The sequence below is a fragment of the Polypterus senegalus genome, chromosome 18 (assembly GCF_016835505.1).
Source record: "Polypterus senegalus isolate Bchr_013 chromosome 18, ASM1683550v1, whole genome shotgun sequence".
Lineage (NCBI taxonomy): Eukaryota > Metazoa > Chordata > Cladistia > Polypteriformes > Polypteridae > Polypterus > Polypterus senegalus.
This window is the reverse complement of record NC_053171.1, coordinates 5,819,012-5,833,375: the sequence shown is the minus strand read 5'-3', so window position 1 is coordinate 5,833,375 and position 14,364 is coordinate 5,819,012. Positions and strand designations below refer to the sequence as shown.

Sequence of the window (14,364 nt, the reverse complement as noted above, 5' to 3'; positions counted from 1 at the left end):
ATTGCGGCCCTCCTTGTGTGATTTTGGGCTACACAACAATACATTGTATTGTATTGTATTGTATTGTATTGTATTGTTGAGGTCAAGTCAGCAGGCCTCTACACAAGCCAAGAATTTTAGTGCTGATGAAGATACACACGGAAAACAATGTGGAAAGGCTAGTGTGATGGAGGTTGTTTCAGTTTAAAGCTGCTTTTTTAAACGTAGTCCGGACAAACTCTGAATGTCAAAAAGGCTAAAGAAGTGATATTTGATGTTGTAGCTGCGTTTACCCAAACATGGGATTCAGCAAACGCCTGACGTCTCGAAATGATTCCACACACAAAAGATCTTCGTTTTAAAAGCTTTAGTAAAAATTTAAAGTAAAACAGTTCACACAAAAAAAGAGAAAATTGATATAGCAAAAAAAAAAAAAAAGTTCTGTTTCGTTTCTAATTGTTACAAAATCACTTCTAAACGTGTCTGAATCATTTAAAAACAGTCAGAAAACTGTACGCTTATCCCATTTCTAATCTGTAAATGAGTCTTTCAGTGACTGCTAGCACTGGGACCAGTATGAAAACCGACAGCTGACTCAATGAACACACTGTATCTTAAATTATAGCAAGAAACTTCTCTGTCTTATTAACTCACAGGGCGTAAAAGGCTACACCATTGTCTATGGCTATGAAAGACAATGAGATTCTCTTCAAATTAAGCAAACACGTGTATGAGTTTAACTTAAAACATTCGTTTTCTAAGATTGTCTCTTACAGAAGTTACGAGGCAGACCTCTCAAAATCCTGGGGAGAAGTTAGAAATAGTGGCTGAATAGAACTTCTGAGGAGCCATCAATACAATTAGAATACAATACCATTCATTATTGTATAGCCCACAATCACTCGAGAATTGCACCAATGGCCCTGCCTCTCGACTCTCAAAGAAGACAAGGAAAAATTCCCCAAAGAACCCTTGTAGGGAAAAAATGGAAGAAACCTTGGGAAAGGCAATTCAAAGAGAGACCCCTTTGCAGGTAGGGTGGGCGTGCAGTGGGTGTCAAAAAGACAAGGGGGTCAATACAATACACTACAACACAATACAACACACAGAACAGAACACACGCAACTCTATCCAAGATAATAACAAAATACACAAAACACATAAATACTCCGAATGCAATCAGTGCGGATTTCTCCTTTGTAAACTCAGACTATTTAAAGTGGACAAGGACCTGCTGTTGTCCAGTCTGATGCCACTGGTTTTGGTGGTCTGACAAATGAGAAATGAATTATGTTTCGATTTTTTGATGATTTTATTTCATACATTTGTTGAACGGACTGCCTTTTTTTTTTCACTCAGTACACCAAGGTGTGGAGGAGGAAGGACTGACACACAGACACCAGCAGACATTACTGGCTCATGAAAGGACCTTTAATTTGGTCTCTTGGGGTGAGGACCACAGTTAGCCTTGGAGAAAGCCCACCCTCTGTCTAAGTGAAGATGGCCTAACCTGATAAACTGTGAAGCGTCCACAACTTATCTGATGTCATCTCATCGTTTTCCAACCTCGCGGTTTAGCGCAGCTCCTTTTATGCGACCCCAGCGTGTTTGGCTCCGCCCCCTATGAACAGTCACCTGCCTGCTAGTTCACAAATTGGAGCACTGGTGGTATACGTGGCTCCGCCCACCTACAGATTCTCACACTGTGCATGAAAGGCTGAGCCGAGGAAGTGGCACAACTTATTGGTTTAATGCCAGTTTTCAAAGGATTTGCCAATGGCCCATTTTGCCACCCACCCTTTTTTGAAAACCTTGGCAGGGTGTTGGCGTTTTGTGGATTTCTTGACTCCATTCCTTGTGCGCTACTAGAAAGCACACCTAATATGTACACCTTAGGGAGGACATTGCTGGTGATTGTGACTGATGTGGATGTAACTGTGAGTGTGCCCTGTGATGGACTAACGCCCCCTTCAGATCTGCCCGTCTGTACACCTTAAGGTCCCCAAAAGTCTCCACCTCCACACCACCATAACTATAAGGAATTGGTAATTAGGGAAAGAACATTGACAACATAAAATGAATTGAAAGGCAATAATGAACATCACAGTCTGCATAAAGTTAGCATGCTTTATTACTTTTTTACTTTTACTCCAAAATGCAGTTTTTAATACAATAAAAAATATTACACAAGTGGAATTTATGACGGAGACATCATAGGAAAGACACAGGAAATGCCTGCATACGACGGCTCACCAACAGACTTTACTTCTGACCCAGCTGAGACAACTAAGAAACAAAAATAAAATAAAATAAATTAATTCATGGTATGGAACCCCCAAGATCAACCCTCTCCTCTGACTGGCCGTGTCTGTAATGTGAATGCTGGCCTGCACGCGGGCAAGACTGCAGCGCACATGTAAAGCAGGGCACACACAATGGTGCTATAACCTTGGGATTTACACACCTGTACGGAAATAAGTGCAAACGGAATGAAACTGTCCTTAAGAAGAGTCGGACTGTGACGGCTCCAGGACTGGAGATCAGCCAAGTGGCCGTGAGTCAGCGGTCAGACCTCAAGTGGAGATCAGAGTGGGGCACCCGCTGGCATGAGGCAGAACACCCACCTGAGAAACTGACTGTAACATGCTGTCAACTGAAGACGAGTCTCATCAAATTAGGCATCCGCAGGCCAGAGACGGACCCCTCAGCTGGAGGTCAGCTTGGGCAGCCATGGATTGCAATAGTTCTTGAACTTGTCGGCTACCTGGTTGGCTGTGGTCTGTAATAATCCATAAACTGGTGACTGTGGAGTGCAATAGTCTCTTCAGCTGGTGGCTGGACTGGGAGGCTATGGACAGTCACAGCTCCTCAAATGGAGGGCAGACTGGGCTGTTATGTACTCTGATTGACTCTCAACCAGATTCTGGCCTAGGCTGCCATGGACTGTGATTGCCTCTCAACTTGATGTTGGACTGAGCAGTCTTGAGACTTTGATAAACCCTCAACTGTTTGGTGGATTGGAGCTCCATGGCCTGTAACCACCCCTCATTAGATGGATGGGGGGTTGGATGGCCACAAACTGTGACAGGTCCTCACAATGAAGCAAGACTAGGTGGGCTGTAAACGGTAACAGGTTCTCAGATGGAGGCCAGACAGAGGCAGCTGTGGACTGTGATAACCTCTCAACTGTTGGCTAGACTGTGCAGCTAAGGACTCTGGGGGCAAAACTGGGCTATCTGTGGACTGTGGTAGCTCCTCAACCAGGGTTTGGACTAAGTGGTCATGGACTGTGATAACATCTCAACTGGAAGTTGGACTGAGCAGTCATAGACTGTGACAGCTCCTCACCCGGTTTATGGGCCAGATAGCCATCGACTGTAACAGCCCCTCAAATGATGGGTGAGCTGGATGGCCATGAACTGTGATAGGTCCTCAAATGGAGTCCAAACTGGGTGGGCTGTGAACTATGATAGCTTTTTAAAACCGAAGCCAGACTGGAATAGCCATGGATTATGATAGCCGCTCACCCAGAGCCTGTAATATGCAGGCATGGACCACGACAGGTCCTGATCTGATGGCTGAACTGGAACACCATAAACTGTAATAGCTCCTTAAATGAAGGGAAACTGGTCTGTTGTGTACTGTGACAGCCTCTGAGTAATATAAGACTATGATAGCCCCTTCAACTACTTGGTGGGCTGAAAGGCTATGGGCTGTGATTGGTCCTTCATTTGCTGGGAAGGCTGGATGGCCATGGACTGTAATTGACCCTTCATTTTGGATGGCCATGGACTGTGATAGGTCCTGAAATGGTGAGAAGACCAGGCAAGCTATAAACTATGATAAGCTTCTCAAATGGAGGCCAGACTGAGGCAGCTGTGGACAGCGATAGCCTCTCAACTGTGTTTTTATTTGAATGTCCAACTAAATTAATTATTAGGATGCTGTGGCCCCTTAGAGGCTGAAGGGTTGCCAGCTCAGTCCTCATGACAGACACACTAAGTAACTACTCCTATGAAGCTGACAAGCTTGAGGCCTTCAGTCCATATGGAAACAATTCTGCTTATGCATTTGTGATTTCAACTTGATTAAGATAAAGGCTATAGCTAAATAAACAGATGTAATGAAAGGGCTGTGAACAGGAGAGAGAAAAGCTGACACTAGAAACCATATGTCCTGATTTTAGTCCCCCAGGCTGACCAAGCACATGAGAATCCTTGGCCTGATTGAAGACCTGCTACATTTGAAAAGCTTCCAGGCGGCTTAGCCGACATAGGAGACGTGATAGGTGATTCTGGTTCATCCTGAGTATAGTCTGCCCTACAGTAGTAACTTACAGTAGTAAGCAGCTTATCATGAGATGTGCCTTTTATGAAAAACTCCCAAAAGACACCTGCGGCTCTTAAACATGATCTCATTCAGAGCAGTAAATGACGAGCAAATTCATTACCTCAACTAGTGACACTTGTGCATAATTACCTGTTTAAGAAACTGGGAGGCGTTAAAAAGCTCACTGCAGCCATACAGCACGTGTTTACCCGGCTTCCCCTGTGAAGAGACACACAAAAGATGCTTTAATGAACGGGCGATGGTGTCTTTGTTCAGTCCCTCGTGTGTGTGTGGCATGCGCGCTCTGCTAAGCATTCATAACCCTGACGATGAGAGCAATGATGCAGAATTTAAATTCCCACTCCGACTTCTAAAGGTTCCACTTTGGCATTGAGTGATGGGCACTCATTTACTCCCTCAGTCTTACCAGTGGGCCAGTTGCCCTGCACCATCCTGGGGGTGCACTTCAAATCTCTTATGTGTGCCAAAACCCCTACCGTCTACGCTTTCAGGGTGTTTGGCAGACCTATAGGGCATACTGCCCCAAACTGGCATCTGGAGAAGGTGCCTTATCACCACTGTAAGTTCTTTACTCCACATGGTTTGTATTTTTTTATGTCCTCCTTTTCCCTGGCACCCTGGTCCATGCTTGTACAGATGTATGTGGACTACTGACATGAATGGTCAAGTGGATGTGCCAACCTTGACTGAGGAAATTAAGAACTGTGATGGAGGTGACGGGTATGAGGATAGAAGAGAAGCAGAAAAATACACGGAGATGTAAAGGCAGATGAGGTCTCGAGGGCCAAAACATTCATCCGAACATGAACTGCAAAAAATGCATATGCAAAAAGTAGACAGAGAAAACGTTAAATGGGAGCTGTTTTGATTTTATTTAGCAGCAAAATTGCTTGACAAGATTTCTTAAAGTAAGCCAAATAATCAGACATACACATTTTTAGATAAGGCAATAATTGTTACAATAAGGAAAACAAGATTTAACGCCATGATATAAGTACGTTTTACTTGCTTAGACTTCATGTTTTGCAGTGTGAGAACAATCTTAACAAGAACAGGCCTTGCAGCCTAAGAGGCTCGTCGGTCTTCTTGTAGTTGAGTTTTAAGGAGTCTCGCTCTCACACACACACACAAAGAAATTTATAAGCCCGGATAGCGGACAGCTTGTTTGCCCTAACAGTGTACGTGCTTGATGATGATGATGATGATGAGAAAGATGAACACACAAGCAAGCACACACCCCTAGGTGTGTAAAGGTCGACACAGACAGAGACATTGAGCCACCCCTGCACCAATCTGTCTGTCTATGCAACTTGTTTACTTCATTTGACCCAACATGTTTAGTTTCAAATGAAATATTTGTGAAGCTGTGCTTTTGATTCAATTTCCTGGTCAATTTACTCTGCATTTATTTATAATAAATATCATACATATAAACGCCTATGCATGGAAGTGTGTGGGTCTGTGTGTCCGGCCTGGGTGGCTCGATTAAATTTAAATCTTGCCAAGGCGCCCCCCAGTTAAAGAGTCGGAAGAAAAAGAAGTGCGAGGCTACAGCATGAAGCTGAAAGAAAGCGACTGTTGCCAAAGTGAAACCGCAGAGGAAAGAGAAACTCGCTTAGCCTCTAATACACAAGCGAGGTGAGCACGTCAGAAAATACAAAACCTCTGAGGAAGAGAGAAACTCCCTTAGCCGCTGACAGACAAGTGAGGCGAGCATGTCGGCAAAATGAAACTACCGAGGAAAGAGAAACTCGCTTAGCTGCTAATACACAAGTGAGACAAGCACATCGGCAAAACGAAACCTCTGAGGAAGAGAGAAACTTGCTTAGCTGCCAATAAAGAAGCAATGAGATTGATTGACTGAAGTGCCAGAATCCATGATATGCCATGGTTCCACTGTTAATGAAATACTTGGAGACAGAATCTCTAAGGACATGGCACAGTCCTTTGCCAAGCGAGCCATTCTGTGTCCAAAAAATAATGTCATTGAACAACTTAACAATCAAGTAATTGGCATCATTGATGGTGAGTATGTTACTTATCTAAGTGATGATGACTAGGAAAGATACAACTTTCAACAGCATTACACTGTCTGGAATGCCAAATCACAGTCTTACGTTGAAAGCAGGATGTATTATCATGCTCCATTGAAACCTAAATATAAAGCATGGACTGTGTAATGGAACTCGCTTGGTTGTTACAGATTTGAAGCAAAATGTATTTCAAGTGGAAGTTCTTACTCGATCAGCTGAAGGTGATATAGTGTTGATTCCTCAAATCGATTTATGCCCATCTGAAACTGGATTGCCTTTCAGATTGAAACGGTGACAGTTTCCCGTAAACCCAGCCTTTGCAATGACTATTAATAAGTAACAAGGTCAAACATTGGATCGCGTTGGAATTTATTTGCCAGAACTAGTTTTTGGGCATGGACAGTTATAGGTGGCATTCTCCACAGCGACAGAAATGCAAAGTGTCAAAGTAAAAGTAGAAGAATCCTCAATTCAGGGCAAGCTGATTAAAGATTGTGACAAGGTTTTTATATGGAATGTCATTTACCGTGAAGTTTTTTAAGAATGTAAAGCTTGTGGGGACAATGAAAATAATATCATGAGTGCCTACTTAGCTGGGCCAGTGGCACAACATCAGAGACAGATCCTCATCCCTTGCCCAGAGTTGTTCCTCTCAGTTATATGACATGTTTGCATTTTAATTTTTTGTCTGACGATTTCAAGTTTATAGGAGCCCAGGTGGGCTTACACAGCTAGTATGTTGTAGTATTAGACAGTACAATCATTTTTATTGTATTGTAAAATCTTCCACTGTCTGATTTCATGTGGTATTACTAAAGTTGAATTTACACGGGAGTACTAAATGGTCCACACCATACCAGACTGATTTTTTTCTAAATTCACCCCTCAAGATACGAATCAAGTCTTCAAACACTCAGTCTTGTTTGAAGGCTCGTCCCTTGTGTGATGAGTGAGAGGATTTTCCACAAACTTTAGGCGACACAAGCAATTGGAGATTTTTTTCAAGGATGGTTTCTTATTGTCTGCTGTTGTTCAAGCTGGGTCTCAGGGATCAGGGATTTGTTCAGAAAACGTATCTTTATGGATGGCATGTTCATGTCTCAGTGAAGATTCTGGAAGATTCTATAAAAAGTCCATAAAAAACGCCCAGGTGAAACAAGTACCGTGCGAATCGACATGTCAGTAAAATTCTGTCATTTGAGCCTAAAATTAAAGAGGTCCTCCATTGATAATTACTTTACCGCACCTTCTTGTGTAAAGCCAGTCCATTCCGAAAAGGGCTTCACACCAGATCTGTCAGTAAGAATGGACAAAAATTCCTGCCATGTACAGGGTGGGGCATAAAGATCTCCCACATTTTGAAGGGGCATAAAAAATGAACCAAGCTATCTAAAACAAATGGTATATATTTCTGAAAAGTACATAAAAAAAAGGTTTTGCTTTAATGGGTTTTAAAAATCATATCAGACAAATGGCGGCCGTCGTTGGCAATACATTGCTGAAGACATTCCTGGAGTTCCCCGTCACTCTCCAGGTCATCTCAGGCTGAATGGCGTCGATTTCATGTCTGATCCTATTATTTTTATTATTATTTTTTTTCTCCAGCTTTTGGAATTTTCTTTTTTGTTTTTTCAGTCCACCCTGGCCATCTGACCTTACTCTTATTCTAAGTTAATTAATGTTGACTTATGTTTATTTTTTATTGTGTCTTCTATTTTTCTATTCATTTTGTAAAGCTACATTTTTTTGTATGAATATGTGCAATATAAATAAATGTTGATTGATTAATCCTTTCTTTCAAATCTTCAACAGACCGAGGACGATGTATAAAAACCTTTCCTTTAGGTATCCCCGAAAGAAAAAATCACATGGGCTTAAATCTGCTGACCGTGCCGGCCACCCCACGTCTCACCCTAAAGAGATCAAATTCCCAGGAAACATTTCCCTCAACACTCCGAGTGAACGTCGTGCCGTGTGAGCTGTGGCCCCGTCCTGTTGAAACGACACACGTTCTGTCCTTGGTCTGCCATGTGATTTTCTTTTCACTGTGGACCCTGTTGTCCGAAGATTAGAAATCCATACCCAAATTGTTTTCTGATCTGGTACAGGTGCATTTCAACCGAGCGCAAAGCGTGTATGGCACTCTCTCTGCGTCACTAGCACAGAACGGTTGTTCTCATAATACACTTAGACAACAAAGCCCCGATGTTCACCGGTCCAACTCTTGATGGGTACTGAAAATGGTAGAGCCTAACCTACTGAATGAGACCACCTAACCTCAGCCCTCTACCGCCACTGAAGCCTGCACAGTTCTCCATAGAAATGTGGGAGATCTTTATGCCCCACCCCGTGCTTTGAGAAACTTATGGAAGGCGACCCTTAGACTCTGATTCAAGGTAAGCAGTTAAAAGGCCATGCCAACAAATACTAACGGTGAAATAAATCTGTCACCAAGCTACTAATATGACTTTACACATCAGGGGAATAAAGTAGATACCCTAATTGCCTCAACACAGGGAATGTATGGCAACATGACACATGTGGAGATGGGAAATAAGGAGTGTGAATGTCTATAGCTGAGGTGGATGGAAAGTTTTGGCCACAACTGTAACCTCAAACCACCATAATCACTATGTGTACTGCTAGCTCTCAGGTTGTCCCCTGGCAGCCCAGACTTTGCAGTCAGTGAGGTGCGGAGGAGTCCATAAATGTATCCAGCACACCCCACTTGAGTGTGAGTGTTGAAGAAGCACAAAGAACTCATCTAGCGTATGTCATAGGACCCCACACTGGTAATGTTCTTTGTCCAGATGTCAGAGTATATGATGCTTTTATTTGCTTAAGTCACAATACAGAGGTGCAGACCAGCAACCAGCATTAAAAGGTTTCTTTGGTCTCCTCCAAACACATTACAGGGCCCTATGAGGGCTTCCTCCTAGACAGGACCTGGCCAGCCCACCGCCTTTATTGACAGTACATAAATCTTTGGATGTTCTTTGAATGTTTGATGTTGGACTTCTTTAGAATTAAGGGCTTTGAAAAGGATTAAGACGAAAAGAATGAGTTCATATTTCCTGTTATTAAAAATGGATCTTATTTTCATCCTTACATAATTAAACACAGACAGCACAGCCACACACACAAATGTAAAGACACAGAGTACTTTCAGCTATTTGTCCTTTAAAATAACTATTTTCAAATATTTGGTTGAACATCAAACACTTCCAAACATTACCTTAACATAGTCCACAAGATTTTGATATTCAATGTAGTTTCCTCCGCCAACCACAAATATAATTGCCTGAAATTAAAAAAATAAAAAACACACATGCATATTATATTATTATATTACATATAAAGGCAAAAAGTACAATTTCAATGGGGAAAAAACTGAACAGACACACTGAACAACAATTACACTGACAAACGTGAGCTGGCAAATGCAGGCAGCCAGTGGGCTGCTCTTTCAATCTCTGAAAGTTACTGTGGACAAACCTGCTGTAACTTCACTGAGCGGATGCTTACAAATAGTTTGCCTGCAAGTTAAAATATTGTTAGCTTTGTGCCTTACGATGAGGTACCTGCTGGTTTTGGAGAGACTGCAGACACTTCTCACTAGAGCTTTAGGTCTCTGAATTAAGACAGTTAGTTAGTAAAGTGCCATTCACGTTGATGTCAACTCATAATGACATTATGGACAGTTCTTCTGAGCTGAAGTTGTCTGGTCTTCCAATAAACAGCTGCCATGGTTTAGGATGCTGTGAACAAACTACTGGATGACTTAACTCTTTGAGGGCTGAATATTTTTTCCAGTTTTCTGATTGGCACAGCAATGGTTTCACACATAAATCATTATAAGAGGTCTTTTGTCGCACGTAGTGGCTGTTGTCAGCCCCCATTTGGTGTCTCTGGCGACAGTGGCAGCACGGGGACAGCTCAACGATCAGCAGGAATATGGACAGCACTAGCAGTCGCAGTGTGACACAATCTGGTTTGTACAATACAGTTTATTTTTGTATAGTAGCCCAAAATCACACAGGAAGTGCCGCAATGGGCTTTAACAGACCCTGCCTCTTGACAGCCCCCCAGCCTCGACTCTCTGAGAAGACAAGGAAAAACTCCCAAAAAAAACCTTGTAGGGAAAAATGGAAGAAACCTTGGGAAAGGCAGTTCAAAGAGAGACCCCTTTCTAGGTAGGTTGGGCGTGCAGTGGGTGTCAAAAGTAGGGGGTCAATACAATACAATACACAGAACAGAGCAAATCCTTAATACAGCATAATAATAAAAATTTTAGAAGTACGGAGCAGAATTTAACAGTAGATGATATCACATAATAAGATTTGGATCAAGCTGCCTCCCCATTTGGCCATTCCACGGCTGAAACGTTGCTCAGCCAGCCAATCTGATGAAAGGACCCCTTTTTCCCATGATTCCTGTGATCCTCCATCAGGGATGACTTTACCACATGCAGGTTTGTACCTCTTGTCACTGTAAGAGGCAGTCCTCCCAGGTGAACGTTGGCTTTGGTGCATTAGCTACACAGACATGTTCAGCTCCACGATAAGCTGATGCTGGCCCCTCACTTCAGTTTTCGATCTCCAGATCACTTACTTCAAAATCCGACAGCTCAGAGTCCAACTCGGTGACACGATACGCTAAACATCGTCCGCGTTGCGCATTCGCTTGGGGCTTTCGCCAGATGTCGATGCCATTTGAGGGGTCGTTTGCTCTTCTCTACTCATTCATTTGCAGGAAGTCTTGGTCAAATCAACAAAGCTAACTTTAAAGAGAGTCGAACTATAACAGAACGGCAAGTTTTGTCACCGTTTACAGGTGATTACCGCCCTCTACCCGTGAATTCCGACAAAAGTCGACATCCACCCTGAAAGAGTTAATATGAATTTTTTTCTCCATAGACACTTTAATAGTTTTCAGTGTTGTCTAATATTTGTCAGCATAAACTTCTGTTTTATCAAAAACTTGTTATCTCTGTTCTACATGAAAATACGAGGTGAGAAGCTTTTCTCTGCCATCACTAAAAATGATATGAAGTAGCTCGTTCAGTCAGCCATTGTCCAACCTGCTATATCCTAAGTAATTTATTAAAAAAACAAAATTACACATATATATATATATATATATATATTGTGAAAGCCAGCGAGCACACACAGACACCGACTTAAGTCCACCACACACGATTTATTTACAAATCTTTACAATGTCCACAGTCCCGCACAGCACACAGCGCTTCCCGCACCAAACACTCTTACACCGGCCTGTTAACGTCCGTGGACCGCCTTTCTTCCCTTGCTGGAGCTTCGTCCTCCTCCAGCTCCCGACTCTCGCTCCCTGACTGTAGGAAGGCGGCCTCTTTTATAATCACCTGGGTGTGCTCCAGGTGCTTGCTGATGTTCTTCCGGTGGCACTTCCTGGTATGGCGGAAGTGCCGTATGAGCACCTGGAAGCACTTCAGGCATCCCTGGAAGGTTCTTCTTCCACCATCCCAGGTGTGGCGGAAGTGCAGATCTCCCAGGCTTTATGAGGCTTGGGGCGCCCCCTGGCGGTAGCCACGGGCCCCCATGGGTTTGAGCCTTCCTGCTCCTTCCACTTACTATCCAGGGTGGTTGCCCCCTTGTGGCCCGGGGGAGGTATAGATTGCCTCCCGGTCCTTCCAGGCGTCCCAGCTGGGTCTGACCCCCAGCCTCCTGCCACACTATATATATGCGCACACACACACACACATACATATACAGCGGGCTCTGGAAAGCCGCCATATTTCCATCTTACATTATTAGAACCTATAAAAATCACAAATGCAGAGTATCACAGTGAACTTTTATTTCTCTGTGTACATATTTTGACACATTTACAGCTTGGTGAACTAAACAAATGCAAATTGACAGTCATGTTGTGAAAAAGTAATGGACCCCTTCACATGACACCCAGTCAATCCTTGGTAGCAGCACCAATAACTGCTTGCAAATCGCTTTGGATTGCCATCAACGAGCTTAGCACATCTGGATGGAGGCCATGTTTCCCATTCTTCCTTGCAGAACTGCTCCACCTGGGCAAAGTTTGAAAATTTTCATTTGTGAACTGCAATTTTGAGATCACACCACAAATTTTCAACTGGATTCAGATCCAGACTCTGGCTAGGCCACTACAAAATCTGGATCTTGTTTTTGTCAAACCATGCTTGGGTTACTTTGGCACAGTGTTTCGGGTCATTGTCCTGCTGAAAGTGGTAGCGTTGTCCGAGTCCCAATTTCATGGCTGACGTTTGAAGGTTTTCTTCCAAAATCTGGATATACTTCTTACTCTCAGTTCTTCCTTCAATGCAGACAAGGGACCCGGTGCCTGCCCTAGAGAAGCAGCCCCAAAGCATGATGCCCCCCCACCATGCTTGATGGTAGGTATGGCGTTTGCCAGATCATTGGCAGTCCCTTCCGTCCGCCAGACAAACGCCTTGGTGTTGAGGCCAAAAAGTTCAATTTTAGTCTCATCGGACTCCTGAATGCAGGACTCTTGTCAAGATGTCTGTTAGCGAATCGAGCTTTCAGATGACATTTTTTTAGTAATGGCGTTTCTTCTGGCAACTCTGCCATACAGCCCCTTCGATATTGTAGTCTCCAGGTGCAGCTCACTGAGAGTCACCGTAGGATTTGCTCCGACTGCTCTGACTTGTTTTCTTGACATTTTCTTTGTTATTTTAACAGGGCGGCCTGACCTACGCCGGTTCATGATGCTCCTGGTTCTCTTCCATTTCGCTACGATGGCCTTCACAGTGGACACACTGAGGCTAAGGAGCTTGGCAGTCTTCTTGGCACCATTGCCATCTTTAAATGTCTTAATCACAGCGTTGGTCAAGTCATTAAAAGGTCCTCTTGTCTTCATGTTTGTCAGTTTTTGAGGTTTCACCAAATGAGCCGCTTGTACTGATTTCTCAGTTGTCTGTTCTTAAGAATTGGCCTGAATAATCACGTACAGACCAGTCAACCTGTTAGAGGATTAATGGCTTGATGGTTTACACCTCTGTTCATTGTTAACGATCACATCGTCTCCAAGTTATTAGGCCTCGATTACTTATTCAACAGCTGATTTCACTGATATGTTCTTTATCACTGCAGAATAATTTGATTTTCAGGATTTCTTAGTGAAATTTTTTTGTCCAAGAGGTCCTCATTTATATGTAACAGTAGGAAACTAAAGATGCATTTTCGAAGAAAAACATTGCAGGAAATTTAAACTTTGTCTAGTGGGTTGAATCCTTTTTCAACCCACTGTACTGTATATGTCTGTGTGTGTGTAACGTTTGGGTCGTGTATTCACGTAAATCACAAGTTCAGCTTCAAATATGTCTCCAGTACAATGAGATGTATGCTCTCCTTCAGACTTGAAAAGGTCGTACAATACCAACAACAAACAATGAGCAAAACATCAGAGAAAAATATAAGAACTACACACTGAGTAGCCTTATGATCTGAGGATAAAGACTGATGCAGAATCTTGTGCTACATACGTCAATGATCTTAAATAGAGCAGTAAGGTAAGTGACTATGCAAAAGGGCTGAGGTTCGCTTTTTATAAAAGGATGTGCATGTTATACATGTCCTGGCTAGAAGGTGATTTTGGGGTAATGATATTCTGCCACCACCTTCTGTAGTGCCGCAGCAGCCCAGATGGAATACCAGGATGTTTTGTCATGGACTCACACCATGATCTACCCCAATTCAGATATTTGCCGGTGGCCAACCACAAACCTGCAATGTTGGCTTTTAGAAGCTACTTATGCCATGAGCAACACAAATTCTCTTTTCCACAATAAAAACACTTGGCGTAGTCAGTAGGACTTGCACTATGGATGAGTGGAATATAGTGGTGGCACCATATATAAAAAGGGGACCGAGAATGAGAGAGGGAGAGAAAGAGAAGTTCTCCTAATTCTTGTGGTAGAAAAGGAACTTCTGAGGTCCTCCCTAATGAAGATGTTGCAGGTTCACAG

The 14,364-nt window shown here is 43.1% G+C and overlaps 1 protein-coding gene across 2 annotated transcripts in view; it reads right to left on the bottom strand.

Annotated features, from left to right (window-relative positions):
* Positions 1–2,092: 2,092 nt before the first annotated feature.
* Positions 2,093–14,364, bottom strand: part of scfd1 (sec1 family domain containing 1) — a 181,024-nt gene continuing 168,752 nt past the window's right edge. For both annotated transcript variants that reach the window (XM_039741264.1, XM_039741263.1), the window contains exons 23-25: positions 9,598–9,663; positions 4,459–4,527; positions 2,093–2,265 (exon numbers count right to left, since the gene is read on the bottom strand). In XM_039741264.1, the coding sequence (XP_039597198.1) occupies positions 2,242–2,265; positions 4,459–4,527; positions 9,598–9,663 (159 nt within the window). In that variant the 3' untranslated portion in view covers positions 2,093–2,241. The remainder of the gene's footprint in view (positions 2,266–4,458; positions 4,528–9,597; positions 9,664–14,364) is intronic.